The sequence below is a fragment of the Erithacus rubecula genome (assembly GCF_903797595.1).
Source record: "Erithacus rubecula genome assembly, chromosome: 10".
In the NCBI taxonomy this organism is placed as follows: domain Eukaryota; kingdom Metazoa; phylum Chordata; class Aves; order Passeriformes; family Muscicapidae; genus Erithacus; species Erithacus rubecula.
Window position 1 is genome coordinate 23,491,197 of NC_136662.1, and position 21,959 is coordinate 23,513,155.

A 21,959-nucleotide genomic window follows, 5' to 3' on the forward strand; every position below is an offset into this window, starting at 1 on the left:
AGGGCTCACCATCTGCAAGTTTCCACATGGAACTGAGCATCTTTTAGAGGTTTTCAAAGTTTTTTTCTAATTGACATTAAATCCTCAATTGTTCTTTCAGGTTGTATTATCTTCATATGTGACTTACTGGTTTTTTGGGAAGGAAATATTGTATAAACACCCACAAATACATAGATATGTGTAAAGGTGTCCAGTGGCTCCAGCCAGGACTTGTTCCTCTGCCTCTTCTTAATTTTATCTCATGTTGTTCATTTGTCTCTCTCCTGCTCTCCCCATACTGGGGCCCAACCACTCTCTCTTAAACACACAATGTTAAGTCTGTGAAAATGTCACTTGTTATTGTTTCAGGCATTTTTAAAAAGTCTTTTTATTGCCAGTGATCCTAAAGAACAAAAAAATTTGTGGCAAAAGACTTACAGTGGATTTATATTATTCTGTAGGACCGGCAAAATCACTTCCAGTCATACTTTATCTCCTTGTCTGAACTTGTGTTTGGAAATGTACAAAGGTCAGGGATTAGGGAAAGGAAATTAAAATGCCAAAAGGAAAATGCGATTAACTCTATCATAAAAGCTTTTGAATTGTTTTGTGTTATGAGGAGCCACAGATCTTCCAGTGTGCTCAGAATGACAGTGCTCATGGGTGTTGTGCAGTGTGACTTGTTCAAATAATTTCAGCACCAGGCTATCTCCCATCCTGTTCTGTGCAGAGAACATGCAGGGCTGCTTCTGTAGTCACCTGCAGGCATTTAATTTCAGTAAATAAGGAACATTTTCTAAAATTATAAAAATAGAAAAGAATTTCATAGGATCATAAGATGTTTGGAGTTGAAAGAGACTTTTAAAGGTCACCTAGTGCCACCCCCTGCCATGGGCAGGGACAACTCCCACTATCCCAGGGTGCCCCAAGCCCTGTCCAGCCTGCCTTGGACACTTCCAGGGATCCAGGGGCAGCCACAGCTTCTCTGGGCACCCTGTGCCAGGGCCTCCCTGCCCTCACCACAGAAATTTTCTTCCTTATACCAGTTCTGAATCTCCCCTCTCTTTGGTTAAAATAGTTCCTCCTCGTTCTGTCCCTCCATCCTTTGTCCCAAGTCCCCCTCCAGCTCTCCTGGAAACCCTTTAGGCACTGGAAGGTGCTCTGTGGTCTCCCTAAAACCTCTTCATCTGGCTGAACACTCCCAGCCTTAGGAATAATCCTGTACAATGTTTATTTTGCATTTCTGTGGACTAAACTGGTCTTCCCCAGTTCCTCCAAGGATCCAGCGTGGGGCTCGAGTTGTGAAAGTGCCGGCTGGGCAGCGAGTGGAGCTTCCCTGCAGCGCCCAGGGCGTCCCTGCCCCGTCACTCTCCTGGTTCCGAGGCACAGGTGCCGTGCCTGCAGATGGGGACAGGCTCCTGCAGAGCCCAGATGGAGCTCTGGCCATCAGCAGCGTCCAGCTCCATGATGCTGGCACCTACACCTGTGTGGCCACCAACAGCGCTGGCAGTGACACGGTGGAGGTCACACTGCAAGTGCAAGGTACTTGTTTGGGGCCATGCTCCTGGCCCAGGCTGGCACAGGATTGGGGCTTTCTCTTGCCTGCAGTTACGTGATGCAAAAGCCGCATCTGGTTTAGATGTTGTGTTCTGATGTTAATTGAGGCGAATTAGAATGAGCAAATAGTCTTTGGAGAGGTTGCAGAAATTAAAAAAAAAAAAAAAAGAAACGTGCCCTCTCTCTCCCTATGTATATATATTTAAATTAAAAAATTATGTTGAAATGGTGAATGGCATATTGACCACTTACCCTATTTAAATGCATAGCATAACTCCTCACCTGAGGGGCTGACAGATGTCAATGGAGCATGACTGACTTGAGCTGAGCAGGAGCTGTTTCTTCTTTGCAGAAATCTAAAGGCAATATTCTGATCCCTTTGGATTAGAAGTGCTGAGAAGTGCTTCCTACAGACAACAAAGAAATCTCAGTAACTTTAATTATAAAGAATGTTCTTCATATAGTCTCAGTCTGCACAGTTTAAAATGAGAACAAAGGATGGCAGTAGCATTTAAATATGTGGTGTGGGGAAAAAACAGTCAAAATAATATTTTTCAGATTATGCAGAAACATTGCCTTAAAAATAAATATGGCAAGATTTAAAGAGGATTGTTTTCTTTCAAGTTTGAAAGCCTCTTTGTACTGCGTCCTTCCTAAATATTCCCACTGAAATGGAAACTACTTGTGTAGTACCCATTCCAGTCAATGTATGAAGGGTTACTGAAATGTGACCTGTATGAATGAGAGAGACTTAGTGTTATATATTGTCAAATTGTGTTTTTGTATTTGGAGCAGGGATCAAGAAGTTTTTGGGTCTAATTGTCTTTCAGAGCCTCCCACTATCGAGGACCTGGACCCTCCATTCGACAGCCCCTTCCAGGAAAGAGTGGCCAACCAGCGCATTGCATTCCCGTGCCCTGCCAAGGGTGAGTGCCTTGGTTACCCTTGTAGTGACAAAAGGATCTTTTTTCTGCTGACCATTGCAAATTACAACACTGCTGTAAAAATGCCTGATCCACACAGTATTTTCCATGTATGCTTTATATGGAAAAATTCAAACTAGCAGCGATTTAAATAACCGCCGTGTGTGGAAGTCCTGTGGAAAAGTCATTGCTAGCCAGCAAGGATTTTACGATATTTAGGATGAAGGTTTTTAACGTTAAAATCCTCCTGGCCCTCGCAGTGCGTGCTGTGCTTCCAGCAAGGCTGGCAGGGAGCAGCAGGGCTGGCTCAGGCTGCTGTGAGCGAGTGCTGGAGGCCGTTTCCCTGTGTGGCAGGTGTCCCCACGCCCGCCGTGCGGTGGCTGCGGAACGGGCGGGAGCTGAGCGGGGCCGAGCCGGGGCTCTCGCTGCTGCACGATGGCACCCTGCTGCTCATTGCTGCCCTGGCGCCCTCCCACGCTGGGGACTATGTCTGCGTGGCAGCCAACGAGGCTGGCAGCACCCAGAGGAGATACAGCCTCAAAGTCCACGGTAAACATGCATGCAGACCTTGGGGAGCTGGCTTGGGAAAGTATCTTCTTTTCTTCTTACAAATTGGGTGGTCTAAACCTGCCCTTGTGCTGTTAAATTCTAAAATCTGGGTACTTCCTATTTTTCTGACACTCTCTACAGCTTTTCTTTTCCCCTGCTTTTTCTGTTCTCCATGACCTTATGCACAAACCATCTTTGTTTTGCTCAAGGATCCAGGTACGTCTTATTCGTAGAAACTCCAGTTATACTTGAAAATTATAAACAACAAATAACAAATGAAGCTTTGTACTGCAGAACTTAAGAGACTGAGAGCTAGGTTTGCATTTCAAATGAGAAAAGAGTTATCAGAATGAACACAGACTAGGAGATTTCTAGTTGCTGATATTCTTCCAGAATCCTGGTTAGGAAATAGAAACCCTGCAGACTACTTTCATTCCAGCCTTGTTCACTTCCCATGACAGTTAGTTCTAATGCCTGAGCATGATTATATCCTTATTTTAAGAAGAGCAGGAATTCCATTTTGTGCCAGCAGGGCTCCTCAGTGGGTTTGGAACTCTCTAATCCTCCACTTAAGGCCATTATCTCTGCATTCATAGTGGGACAAATGATAGGTGGGGTTCTTGAGCATGACTGGGCCAGTGAAGAGGAAGGATGACTCTGGAATAGGCTTCTTTCATATGCTGAACAATTAACACTAGATTTCAAGTGAATTTCCCTGAGAGTCTGTTATTGAGCAAGAGAAGACTGTTTTTGGCAAAGGGAAGAAAGGACACTGGGAAATACATCCAGAGCCTGAATACAAATGGAAATATTGGGAAGGGAATGAGAAGGGTTTGAGAAATTTTGATTTATAGTGGTCCTTTACTGGGATGGAAAGGAAGAAGGGGGAAATCTCTGGAACAGAAAGACTGAAATCATAATGTTGAGCTTTCTTGCAGTTCCTCCTGAAATTAGAGATCAAGATAAGGTGACAAATACATCTGTGGTTGTTCATCATCCTGCAAGTCTCTTCTGTGAAGTAACTGGTAATCCCTTTCCAATGATCTCCTGGTATAAGGATGATATCCAGGTATGTAGGATTACTCTAACTGTGTACTTCTGAGGGCTTGGTATGAGAATTCATTCAAAATAAATACAGGTAAATGCCTTTATGTATATTTAAGTGCTCTAAGAACACCTCCACAAAAAGGCAGCTAAATACAGCCCATCCATTAATTCTGCAAGTCAAATGTAAACTCTTTCTTTTCAGTATTCCCTTAGGAATTGGCCTTGGCAATCCCCCAGTATTTTAGATGCAAATCCATGCAGGAGGGACCAATACTGCCATTTTTTTCATTCTGTAGATGGAGAAATAAGAACTTTTGGAGGAGAGTTGAATTCCTGAGGATTATCCTTGAGTCCTCTGTTTCCACTTGCAGCTGATAAGTCATAGGATGAGGAGAGGTCCCTTTATGCACTCCTGACACTGTCCATTGCTGCTGTTTGGAGTTTCCCCATTCCCTGCCCTAGGCTGAGCTACAAACCATATTGAATACATTGCAGCAGGGCAGGAGATTAGTGCTGAAACTGAAAGGGGAAACAGATTATCCTTCCACTAAAACTACCATTTTCTTATAAAAATCCAGCTGTGATACTTGGCTGCTGTGGCTTGGATCACATAAGGCTAATGTCTTGGGTTCCTCTAAGGTTGTGGAAAGCAGTGCTCTCCAGATTTTGCACAATGGGAAGATCCTGAAGCTCCTGAAAACTACTACTGAGGACGCAGGACAGTATTCGTGCAAAGCCATAAATGTAGCAGGAAGTTCTGAGAAGCTGTTTAACCTCCATATACTTGGTTAGTTCCATGGCTTTGGGGTTGATTTTTTGTTTGGTTTGGGTTTTAGTTGGTGATTGGAAAAACAGTTGATATTTAAGAAGCCAGTAAATTTCAACTCATTATAAATAGATTCTTCCACTCACTGCCCATGAATTATTGGCTGCTGAATCACTGATTGCTTAAACTTTGCCATTCTTGTAGCAGCACAGACAAAATGTTGCTTTTGATTTCTGGGCTTTGGTGCTTTGTTTTGTATTTGGGGTGAGCAGTGTGACAAAGGGGTGTTCCCAGGTACAGTTCACCAGTGCAGGTGTGGAAGCGCTTGTCACGATAGATAGGATGTTGTGATCTGCAGAATTTCCCCTCTGCAGTGAACACTAAAAGTGTTTCACGGGAATATTAAGATCCACTGCCATGTTCCCTTCAGTCACAGGGCAGGGCTTCCCTGTCTAAATACTAGTCCTTCCTTAATGTTTGTCTTTTTAAAGTTCCACCAAGCGTAGTAGGTGCTGATACACCTGGTGAAGTGGCAGTCATCCTCAACCAGGAAATCCATCTGGAATGCAGAGCCAAAGGCTTCCCTCTTCCTGACATTCACTGGTTCAAGGATGGCAAGTGAGTACATTGCAGCTTTTGTGGTTTGTGTCAGGCTCTTCCTCCCCTAGAGCAGGGAGGAAGGAGGTGCAGTGTTTAACTCCTTAGTGTCATCAGAATTTGGGGTGGTGTGAGGTGGTAAATTCTTTAATCAAAACTTAACATCCCACTTTTCTTTCTGAACTCACCCATTATTGACACTTGCAGAGCAGATTTTGGGTTTTTGAAATGAGATGATGGTTGAAGCAAGATAAGCAGAGCCATTTCTTTGAGTTCATTCTGTGAATTATTTTACCTGGGTTATTTTACATGCATCATTAGTTAAAATGCAGTTGTTTAGCTGAGATGATATTTTCACTGGTAGATAGAAGTCATCAGATGTCTTGCTGGCTACTGCATTGTGCAGTTCTGCATATATACATTAAAGGTTTGAAAGGTTATATGTACATATATATAGTAAATGTTTAAAAATATTTATAGCCTGCATGTTTTCCATTCCTCATCTCATCTTCCAGGAAAGCACACCAGGAGAGGAATTCTTAAATACTAGCTGAAAACCCAGCTGGGCTGGGTGTTTTGTGGTGTTTAACAAGGTAGTTCAGTATGGGCATTGGTCAGGACTCAGGTACTCTGCTGTGACAGTTCCTTACTCTTTGCTGTGGGTATGTTGTTCCTATGTAGTAGTAGTTGACATTTCATTACCAGCAAAGGCCTGACATGACTAAATAAATTAGGAAAAGGAGCTGAGGTCAGATGTGTGACTCTGATGCTGACATCCTGGGGGTCTGAGCAAAGTACTTTTTGTGGTTTGATTCCTTTTAGCAGTTAGGAGTAAAGTTAATCATAATATCTTATCACTGCATGGTGATTCTTGTGATTAATGCCATTAATTTAGAGCTAAATGTAACTCTTGAACAGTACAATTGCAGCCACCAAAGGACCTCTTCTTCCTGTCAGTTTAAATTAACGCAGAAAGGGTGGGGGCAGAATTCTGTGAAGCAAAATGGTCTCTGTTTCAGGCCCTTGTTTTTGGGTGATCCCAATGTTGAGCTCCTGGACAGGGACCAAGTTCTCCACATCAAGAGTGCTCGCAGGGTTGACAAGGGTCGCTACCAGTGCAGTGCCACCAACACTGCTGGCAAACAGGTGAAGGAGCTCAGGCTCCTTGTCCATGGTAAGTTTGTGCAATGCCCAATCCCAGAAGATCCTCTTGTTTTAAGGTTTCTTTTTGAATAGGGATACTCAGGCAAATGCAAATTAAGTCTCTGATGCTGCAAAATTTGTGTGTAAATTTAATAATCATATGTTCACAAAATTACCTTTTTGAGTATTTGTATGTATGAAGTTAAGTACAGATGTGGTCTTTGCAGGCTTGGAAAAACACCTTGTTGTTTATGTGCTTCTTTTTCTAATTAGTGAAAGCAAAAAATCTTGAAGAGTGTTCTCAAATTCTGCTGTTAATTTCAATTGAATTTTTATTATCACATTGTCTTTGTTGTTTTGATCTGTCTTAGGGAGGAGAAAATTAATAAGATTTTGATTTTAATACACATTTTGCCTTATATTTCTTAACCTGGTGCCAGGATACACCCTGTGCTTCATGGGACTCAGAAATTCTCATGCCAGGAGTGTGGTGGGGTAGGGATTTGAGTCTGTTGGCTCTCAAGTCTTCCCTTGCTATGGATTTGTTCCTGAACATTGTGTGTGACTCTGGGAACTTAATGTGCATTATTTCCCTCATCTGGGACATTTGTGAAGCACCGAGCACCCACAGGCACAGGAATGTGACTCACATCAGTCATGGTGAGACCTTTTTCTGTCAGGAACAAAGAGAATCCTGGGAGGACTTGCAGAGGGTTGTGGGTGTTTTGAGATTAGAGGAATAAAACTGCTTCCCCCTAGATAAAATCCTCACAGATGATTAGATTTATTTCAGGTTCTTCAGGAAAGATGAATTTGTGACAGCAGAATGGAACTTCTCTTTACTTTTATGCTTCTCATTAGTCCTGGCTGGACAAACAGAAGCCCACTGAATAAGTGAGGAACCTCAATGCTAATTCTTTTTTTTCGGTTGTTTAGCCCTGCTTTTGGCTTTGGTATTTTCCCAAAACACCATATTAAAACCATTCCTCATCTCTGATAGAGAAATGCTGTTGCTTCTGAATTGGGTGTGTGTATTCAGTGGATTTGGGGTTTCGATACAAAAAAAAATAAATTATTTAATATTTAATTGTGGTTTGATAACTACAAAACCTGTCTGAGGTGGGGATTCATCCATTCACAGACACTTTGCTTTACATTTCTGCAGTGTTGTTTTCAGTGACCACTGTGGAAGTCAGAGAAATCTGTGGATATACTGAGCATGTTTGGCAGCAGAGGAGTCAATGTGTCTGCCAGATGTGTCTGGTCCTTTCAGCAGCCATAAATTTAGTCGTTGCCAATTGCACTGTGTTTTTATTGCTTCTATAGAGATTTATGGACTCTTTATATTGGCTGATTTACACAAGAGCTTGTTTGCTAGAAAAAACCAAGTCCTGCTGCCTAGAGAGCAGGGGAAATGACTATGGGCCAGAAAGCTTCAAAAATAGGAGCATAAAGCAAGACTGTTAAGCTCATACTTAGTCTCAAAGTAACTGACTTCATCCTCAAAAGCCTGGAGGATGGAGCAGTTCCCACTGCCCTTGTGGAGGCTCTTGGGTGTGTTTGGTATTTTCAACAGCAGGATCCTTGCAGGGAGGATGCACCTCCCAAGGCATCCAGGGATGGCTCTTCCTTGAATGGAGATGGGGAAGAGGGCTGCCCAAATGCATTGCAGGAGGCATGGAGGCCCAGCTCTCCTAACCTGGCACCATATTGGAGCCTGGTAGCCTTTTTGTCATGTTCTCTTCATGCTTTCCACCCTGTGTGCCTTGAAGGACTGTGCAGGTGGTAGATGAGCTCTGCTGGTCAAAGAACCAAACAAAACATAGCAGGATGTGTTGGACAGCTGAGGAAGATACTTTATTCTTACAGGATTCTGATGTTTTGTTTAAATCTGCACATATTTATAGTCTAAGGCTTTAATGTTGTTGTTTTGTCTTTTGAACTAGTCCCCCCTAGTATTAAGGGAGGAAACATTACCACAGAGGTATCGGTGCTCCTCAACAACCTGATAAATCTGGAATGTGAAGCCAAGGGAATCCCTGTGCCTACCATCAGCTGGTACAAGGATGGGCAGCGTGTGATCTCCAGCCCCCAGGCTGTGTACGTGGACAGAGGGCAGTTCCTGCAGATCCCACGGGCGCAGGTGTCAGACTCTGCCCGGTACTCGTGCCGCGCCAGCAGCGCTGCGGGGGCTGCGGAGAAGCTCTTCCACGTGGATGTCTACGGTGAGGGACAGCTCCTGCACTGCCTTGCTGCTCCTGCACAGCAGCTGGGGAAGAGATGTTCAGCCTCTGCAGCCTGCCACTGGCTGTGATTAAATTCTGGCCTCTGTTGTATAGAGGGAGATCTGGCCTCTGTTGTATAGAGGGAGATTTAGACCCTCTGCTTTCTGGGACTCTCCAACAGCTCTTGACTTCTGGAATGGTGTGGGTTGAAAGGGACTTTAAAGCCCATCCAGTCCCCCCTGCCATGGGCAGGGACACTTTCCACTATCCCAGATTTGCTTCAAGTCCCATCTGGCCTGGTGCTGGAAACTTCCAGGGATTTAGGGACAGCTACAGCTTCTCTGAATACCTTGTGTCAGGGCCTCCCCACCCTCACAGGGAAGAATTCCTTCCTGATAACCCATCTACCTCCAAGTCTGCCCTCCCTTCACTGGCCTTGGTCCCATGCTTTCTTCTACTCAGCTCTTTCTTTTCCATGTATATCCATTCTCTATCTCACATCTGCATGCTAAACAATACTTACTTGAAAGAACCCTCTGGATGAGATCTTTAGTGTACTCCTTTAAGTCCTTTATGCCTCTTTCTTCCCTCTCAAAGCACTGCATATCCTGTTTTAAAAAGCTGGTGAATTTTGAGCTACATTTGACTTCTCTGCCTTGCCTTGCCCAGCAGCAAATTCTTACATGAAATTGTGCATGACATGATGGCAGATGGAGCCAGAGTGGTTAGAACAAACCCATTTTCTCTCAATACATTTTTTGGCTACAGAATTATTTGCATACATTTCTTCCTTTCTGCAGTTCCTCCAGTAATCGAGGGCAATGCTGACACAGCCCACAGCAGGCAGGTGGTTGCTGGGAATTCCCTGATGTTGGAGTGTAAGGCTGCTGGAAACCCTCCCCCTCTCCTGACCTGGCTAAAAGATGGGGTTCCAGTGAAAGCAAGTGACAAGCTCCGTGTCCTGGCTGGGGGGAAGCAGCTGGAGATCCTGAACGCTGTGGAGGCTGACCAGGGCCAGTACTGGTGTGTGGCCACAAGCATAGCTGGAGAACAAGAAATCAAGTATGACGTTGAAATCTTAGGTGTGTGAGTTGCAAATTTATCAGGCTCCCATAAACCTGAGATGAAAAGTTTCCATAAAACCTATGGGTTGGTTTTTTTTGGGTTGGTTTTTTTAGTTGTTGTTGTTGTTGTTATTAATATATTAAGATCAGTTAGTCACACTCTATATCTAGCTGAACCTGGGTACTGCACAACTTTTCTGTCCAGGGCTACAGAACAGCTGAAAACTTGTACTTTCAGGTTAGTTCTTGAAGGATTTTTGCACATGTGGTAGATAAATATTATTCTCAGTAACCTGTAAAATTCTTCTTACTCGTCTTCAGAGAGGAAAATCCCAGAAATCCATTAAAAATATCTCTTAGTAGTTGCCTCTGGGAGAGGACATCTTTCTCTAAATCTGAGTTGAGTTGTGCAAGTTTTGAACCTTATACTGAAAAATATACTTCCTCTTCTGTATGCCTTGAAGACATTACCATGGTCTATATCTCAGCAGTCCCTTCTGAATTTCTTGAGATCTTCTCCTGACATGGAAGGGAACTTCAAAGAACTGATTTTAGGTTTTGCTCACTTGAACATAATACTGAATTCAGATGTAGAACATCCATTCTGCTTCTGCAGGTAAATGTCACTGGTTTTGATAGTGGAGGAGTTGTGCTTCCTTCCCAGAGAGGATGAGACGGAGCAAAAAGGATCTGGAAAGGGATACTTTGTTTTCTCCTTCTGCTGACAGAGGGTGACAAAAGGCCTCCCCTTCCCACTCATTCACAAGGTTCTTCTGACAGGATCTGGAAATCTCAACCAAACAAGACACAGTGAAGAACTGAGCAGTGATTTGAAGCCACAAAATATCGTTGGGCAGATTTTCCCTTCAGAAAGGAACAGTGGTTCATAATGAATCAGTGTGTGTTTAACAGTGCTAATTGAGAGACTTTTTTTGTATTTCTGATGTGTAAATGTTTTTGTTGGTGGATTTTCCTCTCTTACAGTGCCACCATTTGTGGAAGGTGGGGATGAGCTCTTGGGCAACATTGTGATTCTGCATAGCCCTTTGGAACTGCATTGTTCAGCCAGAGGGACACCCTCACCAACTATCACGTAAGGGCACTGGTATGGCAGTAGAAAAACTCCAAATAAATCTGCTGGCTGGTTAGGTGAGCTTTGTGAGCCACCTGTGTTCATCAGTGGTGGATAAGGAGTAGAGGACAAACTCCTGGCTCCACTGATTGCACCATCTTAGCAACATCAGGATTTGATTTTGAAGTGGTTTGGTTTGTTGTGCCAGTATCCATGTCCTGGAGGTGAGGATAGAAAACAAGAGCAGACAAAACTTAAAGTCCTTTGCTAATGCAACTTAATGTGCCCTTTTCTTCTGCCACCCATGATTGCTTTTGCTTTGGAGGTTCCTTTCTGCCTCTGGTATCTGCTGTCCCCTTTCTGACACTGTCTTTAGTGGCTGTTCCCCAATATTCCCTTCTGATAAACCCTTCAGTCCATGGCTCTCAGACAAGGGGAATACAACCTGACACTTCCAGACTTCCAAAAATGCAAACAGAGTTACTGATTCATTCTGTTTGATAGAATTGTGCATACTTTAAGATTGTTCTTGATCTTGCTCTCACTGACAACTGAGATGGAGCTTTCATTTTGATAGGTGGTTCAAGGATGGCCAACCAGTTGGAGAGGAGGCTGGACACCAGGTCTTGCTAAATGGACAGAAACTTGTCATCTCTCAAGCTCAAGTGTCAGACAGCGGCCGCTATAAATGTGTGGCTGCAAACAAGGCAGGAGAACAGGAAAAGGAATTTGATGTTACAGTGCATGGTAGGTTTCTCAAGGCTGCTTTTATTTCAGATTGCTGGCAAGAAGGTGCCCAAGCTTTCCAGATATGTTTATATGCATTAGCAGGTTGAAAAATTGGAGAGGAGATTAGATGAAATAGAATCATAGAATGGTTTGGGTTGGACACCAGCCACAGCAGGGACACCTTTCACTAGATCTGGAAGTAGAAGTAAAGCTGCACTTACCTCTGTGTATTTAAATGTGCATGTTTAAATGAGGCATCTTTTTTGTTTCTGGTGCTTTTTGCAGTTCCTCCAACCATTAAATCAGCTGAGCCTTCTGAGAAAGCAGTTGTGCTCTACAAGCCTGTAACACTGCAGTGCATAGCCAGTGGCATCCCCAGCCCTTCCATAACCTGGTTAAAAGATGGACAGCCAGTAAACACAGCCAGGGGAAATATCAAAGTAAGCATGATTCTTTTATGGGATCCAAGCCATGGACGATAATTGCCATAAATTATACATGTTAGTTCTTCTTTTCCTTTTGCTTCCCTCACACTGTGATACAAAAGTGCTTAAGATCCATCCTGCAGTGAGGTGCTTTTTACCTGATTAGGGTGGTATCTCAGGTAATAACAGTCTTCAGTAGACTGAAACCCACTAGACACCTTATATCAGGAGAGTCCATGACTGGAAATACAGAATCTGTCTCCTTCCAGTTGTACTTTGCCCTTCAAGGTCAAAGTCCCACGTTCCAGGGGTGAGTGCTTGCAGTGGCTTTGATTTCCCATGGCTGGAGCAGTTTTCAGCACCTTGCCTGCAGTCTCTTCTGCCTGCCTGCCCCTCACCAGCCAGTCTCCTCACAGCTGTACCCTTGCTGGTGCTGCTGACACCTGTGACCCAGCAGCTTCCTTGTTCCCCGAGCCGGGGCTGGGAGGGGACGAGCCCGGCCGTGTCCTCTCTCCCTCTCACTCAGCAGCTGTGCCAGGCAGTGGTGTCACACAGCTCCTCTCTGTGTTTGGGAACAGCTGGAGGCCTCGGGCCGTGTCCTGCAGCTTGGCAAAGCCCTGCCTGGAGATGCTGGCCGCTACACCTGCGTGGCCACCAACGCGGCGGGGGAGGCGCAGCAGCACACCCGGCTCCACCTGCACGGTACGAGCGCACGGGCTGCCCGCGGGTTTTTTTAAAATTCTCTTTTGCAGCTCAAAGCAGTATAAAAAGAATCAGGGAAACTTGAGAAGCTGTTGTTTGCATGTGGATTTAATAAATGCTCTCGCCATGATTTACATATATTTGGCTCAGAAGTGGTCATGAAGTGTTGTGCATTGCTGATGTGACCCAGTCCTCAAAGGAGGTGTGGCAATCCTCAGGAGGTGCAGGAATAGACTGTGACAGTATTCTTACAGAATATGGCTATGCTGACTTTTATTGCCAAACCAAGCCAGGAACTGGAAAACTTGAAACGGAAGCGAGGAGAGGTTGCAGTCTCTGTGAATGGGACTTGGAAAGAGGAGCCACATTCAGACTGTGATAATTGCATCACAACCAATTTCAGTGTCAGCCCCATGCTTATAAAGCTCTCCTTTGCTGTCAGTCTTCATGTTCAAACTGTTATTATCTGGCATTTCTGTCATGTTTCAGATTTTGGAACTTCAGGAAGGTAAAAACTGTCTACACCACTCAGTTTGCTATCACCAGGTGAAGTGAGAGGAGCTTGCCACAAGAAAGCATTGCTGTTTTGTGTTGGGTACCCATTACTTGCAAATCTACTTTAAGTTCCATTTTTCCTAAAAAACCCTAAAACTAAGAAAAAAAAATTTTATTCCTCTTACCACTAATGAAATTTTATAATTAGAGAGTATTCCCATTTTGGAGAGAAACTTTCTGGAGATATTCCCTGGTCACCCAGCAGCTGAAGCTTGTGCAACTTACTGCCCAAAGTTTCTCTGAGGGTAGATGAGTTTGTGATTGGATGCTTTGCCAGCTGGGTGGCTGAATTAATGAAAATCTGCTGCTTTTGTCTTTTCCCAGAACCACCCAGTCTGGAAGATGCAGGAAAAATATTAAATGAAACAGTGGTGGTGAATAATCCAATACATCTTGAATGCAGAGCATCTGGGAACCCTCTGCCAGGTATCCATGTGCACCTCAGGGAACATCTCAAAAAGGGTTTCACTTTCCTGTGTCTTTGGAAAGTAAAGGATATGCTGGATGTGGAGCTAATTGTGATCTTAAAGCACCTAGAGACTGTGTGATGGGAAATATCAATGTATGGGCTGACATGGAGGAAGGATTGAATTCAGTGATCCCCACTGATAAATGAGGGAAACATTTCCCAGAGATAATCTAATCCCTTGTGATGCCCTGTCCACAGGCAAGAGCACTATTTGATTTCTACTGAATGAGCTTTAAACACATCTACTTTTATCTCTTGTAAATTCAGTATTAGTTTGTGTAAGGCAGACCTGAAATACTTCCTGGATTGAGCATGCCTGTCAACAGGTGTGCCTGTGTCTAGGACTTTTTTAATGTGTGGTTTATGTCACCTGGTAAGATATAAAAAGACATTTTTGTGAGAGCAAATTGCTGTATTAATTATTATAGATCAAAACAAGGAGAATAGTTACTTAGAGCTTATATCTAATATAGCAAATTATTCTCATGCTGATTATAGCAACATTTTCAGAAGAAAGGTGCTATTACATTTCAGATGTGCATCCAGCTTCTCCTTTCCTGCCTTTTTAAGAATTAATTCACAGCAAAGTATTATTTTGTAGAATAATTTATACTTGCATAAAAAAATGAAAATAATGAGGAAGTAAAATGTTATAAAAGCATAAGAATTTTACATCTATTTTATACTCATTTTACATTTTTCTCTTTTTATCTTTCAAATTTTGAGTTATTTTAGAACAAACAATTAAAATTATGGATTTCAGATAATTTATGCAATAAGAGCAGTTTGGTCACCCCCGGTGTGATGTGATGGCATATCCTATTGTCAAGATACAACATGAGTCAGGAAAGTGAGAGCACAGCATCCCACTGGAAGAGAGAGAAGCTGTGTGCAAGTCTTGTCTATCAGTCATCCCACAGCACTTAGTGGGTGTGAGTCTTTCCCCAAACCCCTGGTGTATTAAGCCTTCCATGAGCAGTAATTTCATCTGAGTAGTGAAGTGGTGCCAGCAAAGCCTCAGTGACCCATTCTCCTGATGAATGGTGCCATCTTTTAGCTGAGATGCAAAATCTGCAAATTTTCTTGGTTGTCAACTCTCCCTATAAAATTTTCTTCTGCTGTTGTAACACCAAATATTCTGCTCTTTATTTTCAGTTTTTCAAGCTGCCAGTTGCACTTTGATTTGGTTGCTTATGTTTTGATTCTTTGTCCCTGGTAGTTCAGTTTAATGTAGTGACAATTTAGGGTAAAAGGTAAAAAAATTGATATGTACTATAGAATTCCTGGATAGATGACCTGTATTGTAGTATCCCTGAATGGTTTGGGTTGGAAGGGACCTGAAAGCTTATCTCCTTCCATCCCCCTACCATGGGCAGGGATGCCTTCATATTTTTGTGTGGTTTTACACAGCTGCTCTTTATCTTGGTATAAGATAAGTAAATTTCCTATAACTTGCTTTGTGTGCTAATTTCTCAATTTCAGAACACTTTTCCATAAATATATGGCGGGGAGGGTGAATCATAGTGTCAAATTTCCTATTGAATTGTGGGGCATAATCAGTATTTTGTACAAATCTGGCTACTTCCTATTTTCTGTTACATTTTATGATTCTTAATCACAGTTAACACTGCCAGTGACTGTTAAATGTTGCATGAAGCTGAGGTGGCAGTGTGACAGCTGTGGTGCCAGGTCTGGGGGGGCTGTCAGTGATGTGTCCCTGCTCTCCCCAGCCGTGTCGTGGTCCAAGGACGGGCGTGCCCTGGCTGCCAGGGGACAGGTGCTGCTGATCGAGGGCGCACAGGTGGCTGATGCTGGCCTCTACAGGTGCCTGGCTGCCAACACTGCGGGCACAGCCGAGCTGCTTTACAGCCTGCAGGTCCATGGTGAGTGCAGAGCACGGGGCTGGCACTCCTGGAGCTTGGGAAAAGCTTCTGAGAGCAGCTTTTGTTCCCCCAAGGCCACCCCTCACCTGTGTCCCCTAGTGCTGCATCCACGTGGCTTTTAAATCCCTCCAGGGATGGGGACTCCACCACTGCCCTGGGCAGCTGTGCCAGTGTCTGACTATCCTATCCATGAAGAAACTTGTCCTAATATCCAAGTTAACCTCACTATCCCCAGCACAATTTGAGGCTGTTTCCTCTTGCCCTGTATTATGAGACTTAAGAATAATCCATCCAAGCTCCACCTTTGCTTTCCTCCTTTTCCAGTTTGCTTAACAGACTTGAGGTCACTCATCACATGATCACAGAATCCCAGAATGGTTTGGGTTGGAAGGAACATTAAAGCCCATCCAGTGCCACCCCCTGTCATGGGCAGGGACACCTTCCACTATCCCAGGTTGCTCCATGCCCTGTCCAGCCTGGCCTTGGACATGTCTAGGGATCCAGGTGCAGCCACAGCCTCTCTGGGAATTCTGTTCCAGGGCCTCACCACTCACAGCCAGGAATTCCTTCCCACTGTCCCATCTAACCCTGCCCTCTGCCAGTGGGAAGCCATTCCCCCTTGTCCTGGCACTCCACACTCTTCACTCTTCTGTTTTCTCACTGACATTAGAATTGATGTTTTGAATGCAGAAAATGTGCCAAGGTAAGTCATTTCTAGGAAGAAGAACTGTGGAAGAGGTGTTTTGTTTAAGGGATCACTTGAGCAATGTGGAGGGCCAGTCAGTTGCTGGGGTTTGTTGTAGGTGATTTTGAAGCTCACAGTAGACAAAGGACACAGATCAAATGCTCTTTCATGATCCAAGAGCTTTAAAGAAAAATGTGCTGTATCTAAGAAGATGAAGTGGAAGTGTGGGTGTTTGCTGACATGAGACACCTTAGCAAAAGCCTAATTGGAGCTTTTCCAGTGATTTTTTGGATGTGGCCATAATCCAAATTCTTATCTTTGATACATGCATGTGCATGTAGCTGGTTTTCTGTGGGAGTCTTCAATGCAAAAGTGTGGCCCAAATTTGTCCCCAGCTGAGATGTACACAGAGTATATAGTTGCTATTGATGTTAATTAATGAGTTGGGCAGTGTGTTTCCATGGATTTAATGACCATCATGGGAAAACTGATGGCACAAGACACAGTCAAAGGCAATTAACCCCACCCAGTAATTAATTCCCAAGAACTCCTTGGAGCTAAGGTCAATATTGTAGTTAAATGGAAAATAACCCCTCAGTACACATGCATCTTTTTAGGGGTGGCAGATTTGCAGCAAACACATCCAGAGTTTTCTAGGGAACTAAAATTCTCTAAGACACAGAGCTTCCCCTTCTAGAACAGAGTATATGCAGTTGCAGCCACACTAATGGCATCAAAGGAGCTAATTGCATTCAGCTCCTGTCCATGACCCTGCTTCATTCAGCTGCTGTCCTGCCAGGCTGGCAGTAGAGAGGTGCTGGAATTCACTATCCACAGGTTTACCATCCACTGTCTTTAAGAGTTTATGAGTTTGAGAAGGCAAAACTTGAGGGTTTTACCCTCTTTACTCCCTAATGGAGAGCAGGCTCAAATGCCAAGTACTGGAAGTAGTGCTGTATTTATGGAAAGGCTGTTGTAGATTTCCATGAGCACCTGCCTTGGTCAACTACTGGTCTTATTCACCAATTTCTGTTGTTAAAACAATGCTTGATACTGCAGGCTTCACACTGAATGGAACCAGGCAGGCCAGCTGAAGGAAGCAGATGGAATTCCAGTGTAGTTAGAATTCACAGGATTTTGTATTATTCCTTTCACTTCTTTCTTCCCACTCCAGCTTTTTCAGGCAGGTTTTCTCCCTGCACACAGGATGATACCTATGTGTAGCTCACACCATTCTCATCCCTTTGCAGGAGTGACTTGACACTTAAAGTTTTCATCTGATTCTGACTTTTAAACTTTATCACTAAGTTATTAGTGGTAGGAACAAATAAAATAATTTTGATTCTCCTAGTACTTGAAACATTTTCCTTTTTTAATGATTCTTGTCTCCCTTTCTACCAGAGCCCTACAACATTTGCTAGACTATGTGCCTAGAGTAAGTGCTTTAGATGTTCCATTGCAGTGTTTTGTGTCATCAGAGAGGCAGATGTTTTCCAGTCTAATCTGGTAAACATTTCCATATGTTCTGCCAGGCCAATTTATCACTCTGTGTATGGATTTACTTTATGTGGTTTATATGGTTAACTCCTTTTTTTAATCCCCACCACTCTTAAAGTCTTTCACAAGATCTAAATGGAATGGTAGAAAAGTTTGAGGGAATATTTTCTGGCTTTATGGGGTGGTTCCTGGGTTTCACAGCTGTCCTCTGGGCTCTGGGCCCAGTCCCACATACCTTGCTCACCATAGTTTCACTGCCTGCTCATGTTAGGGAAGAGCAGGACCTGGTGCAGAGCAAAGACGTGACAAGAGTTCAGCAGGAATAACGTGAGAAAAGAGAAAAAACATCCAAAGCTAGGTAGCCTATTTTATTTCATTGTGAATAATCCTCTTATGTAGTTGTTACAGCCTGTTTTCTGTGGTGTTTGTTTTTTTTTCAGTTCCCCCATCCATCTCTGGCAGCAGTGATGTGGTGACAGTAGTGGTCAATAATCCAGTGAGACTGGAGTGTGAAGCCAGAGGCATCCCTGCCCCTATCCTGACGTGGCTCAAGGATGGGAGCCCTGTGTCCAGCATCAGCAATGGACTCCAGGTACCAGGGTCAGATCCTGCTCTATGGTGCTCCCTGCTGTGGGAGGAGGCTTTTAAGTCAGTGCAGTTTAATGGAAGAGAATAAGTTGGAGGGTTTGGAATAATAATATAATGCCTTTTGCTCTGGGTTGTGTGAGTTTGAAATAAAGTGGTCCTTTCAACTGATGTCGTACTGAGTAAGTTGGCATCAATAAATTTTCCACTTAATGGGAAGAAGAAGAAGAAGAAATTGGATCAAATTCTTATGTTGAAAAGATCTGGAGAGCTTGTTGCATACAACAGTAATTCAGAAAAGAAAACCAGTGTCTGATATAAGGAGATAAAATGAGAGGCCATGGTTGATTTTTGGAAGTTGATTTTTTATGAAAGGGAAGAGGGGAAATTTGTGTTCTGTGGGGACAGCTTGGGGCACAGATAAAAGGTGTGACAGCGTATTTGAAGCTGGTGGGAGGGAGGGAGGGAGGGGTGTCTGGAAAATCTTGGGAATGCCAGGGATTGTGGTGTGCCTGAAGGTGCTGTGCTCCCGCTGCAGGTGCTGTCAGGGGGCCGGGTGCTGGCTCTGCCCAGTGCCCAGCTCAGTGACACGGGCACTTACGTGTGTGTGGCAGTCAATGCTGCAGGGGAGAGCCAGAGGGACATCGACCTGCGCGTCCATGGTGAGTGACAGGCGCCTTCCTTCTGAGTGTGGGAAAACAAAATGCATGCTTGTGTGAAAACAGGTGCATCTGCCAGGGGAGAGAGATCCTTGGGGCCAGTGCTCTGTGGTCTTTATTGCACCAGAAGGAGGTACTGGGGGTTCCCCATCCAGCTCTGTGATTCCCATGCCATTCCCAAGCCTGCCTAAATGGAGGGGACTCCTTTAGCGCTAAATAGTGACACTGTTTTGAGCCCAGCCAGTCAGCTCTGTCTCCTTCAAGGAGCAGGAAAGAAGTGTTTTTTAGTTTGTTAGTTTTCCAGATTTTTAACAAGTTAATTCTGAAATCTTTTTGCCTTTTCTGTGTAAATTTATTCTCCCTTCTGGTTAGGGCAATGTTCTCAGTTACATGATGTGATTATTGGGACTCTCCTGTGCTGGATTTTGGTGATCCCTGAGGATTCCTTCCAACTCAGGATATTCTGTGATTCTGTGCTTTCTTGTAATTTGTGTGAATTTCATCCTGAGTTTTTTCTAACTTGTATCAGATGCCTTTTCATATTCATGGAATGGTTTGGGATTGAAAGGGAGTTTAGACCTCACCCAGTCCCACCCCTTGCCATGGGCAGGGACACCTTCTACTATCCCAGGCTGCTCCAAGCCCCATCCAGCCTGGTCTTGGACATTTCCAGGAATCCAGGGGCAGCCACAGCTTCTCTGGGCACCCTGTGCCAGGGCCTCACCACCTTCTCAGGGAAGATTCCTTCCCAATATCCCATTTAACCCTGCCCTTAGGAAGGCACTCCTAATTGTCCTGTTCCTCCAAGCCCTTGCCCACAGTCCCTCTTGAGTTCTCTCGGAGCCTCTTGAGGCACTGGAAGGGTCCCTAAGGTCACCCCATGTTGTGTTCTCAGAGCCCATAGGTGCTGGGCCAGCAGGGATGCCAGGGAGTGTGACTGCAGCAGGTTTTGAGTTCCCTTGGACAGCTCAGAGGATTTGTCCAGCATCGAAATGAGGATGACCAACAATCTGATATTTGTTTTAGAAATGTTACAGTGTCAGATGTGTAGAGAGGTACTTGAAGGCACTGTTGTAGTTTTGCTTCTGCTTTCCTAGGTCAGTGGTCTCTGCCAGTCTCCAGCATTAATATGACAGATATATTTATTATTCTTCTTATTTTCTGGAACCTCTGTCCATTTTAGCTGGAGGAAATGAAAAGAGTTAGGAGTTGTGTATGTTTAAAATTAGTGTTGTATTAGAAGCTGGCCAGGGTTGAGCTTAGATTCAGGACCAGCTTGAGTGAGGCTGTCACCAAAAAGTAATATTGCTCTTCAGACCTGCCTCATAAAGGCAATCTAATTATGAAGCCACAGGAGGAAAATAATTTGGAGTAGAGTTGGAGCTGGGTTGGTTGGAAATGTGTACTGAGCCAGGAGTTGGAATAAGCTCCGTTACTTACAGTTACTATTAGCATAATTAGATTAATTTTAAACCCCATTCCTTCAGAAATAAATGCTTTAGTGTCTGTCTTTGTGTCATAAACTCAGTTTCCTTTTGAGCACATTTCAGTTCATTGAGCCAAGAGGAAAAGTAATTGGTTAAAAGTCTTTGGAAATATATTTGCCTTCTACAGGAATGAATCATCTTCCAGTTCTCAGTTCCACAATACTCATAAAGAATCTGGACCTTCATGAGTTCTAGAAAGAAAAAAAAGAGAAACAGATTTTTTTTTTTCACTTAATATATTTTTTATCCACAGGGACCAGGCTTTTTCCCTAAATTATTTCCAAACTGTGAAATCAGCAGCTCTGCTCTGTACTTCCTGGGCAAGAAACACAAAGCTTGATTGTTCCTGGTCTTTTCAGGCCACCTCAAGAGCTGTCTTGCTGTCCCCTGAGTGCTATTTTGGGACACCTGGTCTCCTCTGTGTCACTAACCTGGTGTGCTGGTTCTCACAGATGGTCCCAAAGCCTCCCTCTCACCCTAAGGTTCTGTGCACTCAGACCCTCAGTGTCAAGTGTTTTGGGGTTTTTTATTTCTACACAGAAAACTTTCCTTTCAAAAGGATATTTTTCTACAGTCTGATTTGGAAATAATAGTGTAATAATGATGTTATCACTGAACTGCAGGACAAATGTAAATACAGTGCTCAGTGCCAACAACTGCAATAATTAGTAGATTCCACACAATCCTGATACATGAGCTAATTGTAGGTTATTATTTGTTGATTGCGTCATTAACCCATTGACTTGTTTGCCAACCACGCAACCTCTCATTCTGTCAGCTGTATTTGGCCATCCCTGGACAAGTTCTCTGTAAGTCAGAGCTTTCCTTAAGGCCAAGTATCCTTCTTGGCACTGGAACAGCTTAAGGCATTTTCAGCTTCTGAGGCTGGTTGTTATCTCATGAGCTGGTTCACCCAACAGCTCTTTTTCCTTTTTGCAGGAATGCATTCCCCCATTCTTATATACTGGGAATTTTCCTTTCTAGCTACTTTTTAAGGGGATTTTTGATAGTCTTGGCTTATCCATATGATTCCTCTGTAGCTGATACCTCACTAGTGTATATTTTGTGCGGAAGATACTCTGCAAATAATAATTTTTTTTTTTTTTTTTGTGGTATAAAGGAGACTGAAGTTGTGGGTGACTTAAGGTGTGTCATTTTATCTTTGCTAAGTGAAGTCCCTTAACTCCACATTATGTTTGCTCTGGGAAGTCTTCAGTGCCCAAAGGTCCCTTAGTTTGAGCAATAGCACAAGAGGAAACAGCTTCAGGTTGTGCCGGGGGAGGTTCAGGTTGGATATTAGGAAAATTCCTTCACGGGGAGGATGGTGAGGCGCTGGCACAGCTGCCCGGGCAGGGATGGAG

The 21,959-nt window shown here is 43.8% G+C and overlaps 1 protein-coding gene across 1 annotated transcript in view; it reads left to right on the forward strand.

Annotated features, from left to right (window-relative positions):
* Positions 1-21,959, forward strand: part of HMCN1 (hemicentin 1) — a 157,289-nt gene that overhangs the window by 68,086 nt on the left and 67,244 nt on the right. The window contains exons 24-40 of the mRNA XM_079314622.1: positions 1,249-1,521; positions 2,367-2,462; positions 2,814-3,008; positions 3,947-4,077; positions 4,695-4,842; positions 5,313-5,439; positions 6,438-6,592; positions 8,508-8,786; positions 9,587-9,868; positions 10,835-10,943; positions 11,500-11,669; positions 11,937-12,091; positions 12,655-12,778; positions 13,658-13,759; positions 15,533-15,685; positions 18,308-18,459; positions 18,991-19,114. Coding sequence (XP_079170748.1) covers positions 1,249-1,521; positions 2,367-2,462; positions 2,814-3,008; positions 3,947-4,077; positions 4,695-4,842; positions 5,313-5,439; positions 6,438-6,592; positions 8,508-8,786; positions 9,587-9,868; positions 10,835-10,943; positions 11,500-11,669; positions 11,937-12,091; positions 12,655-12,778; positions 13,658-13,759; positions 15,533-15,685; positions 18,308-18,459; positions 18,991-19,114 — 2,775 coding nt within the window. The remainder of the gene's footprint in view (positions 1-1,248; positions 1,522-2,366; positions 2,463-2,813; positions 3,009-3,946; positions 4,078-4,694; positions 4,843-5,312; positions 5,440-6,437; positions 6,593-8,507; positions 8,787-9,586; positions 9,869-10,834; positions 10,944-11,499; positions 11,670-11,936; positions 12,092-12,654; positions 12,779-13,657; positions 13,760-15,532; positions 15,686-18,307; positions 18,460-18,990; positions 19,115-21,959) is intronic.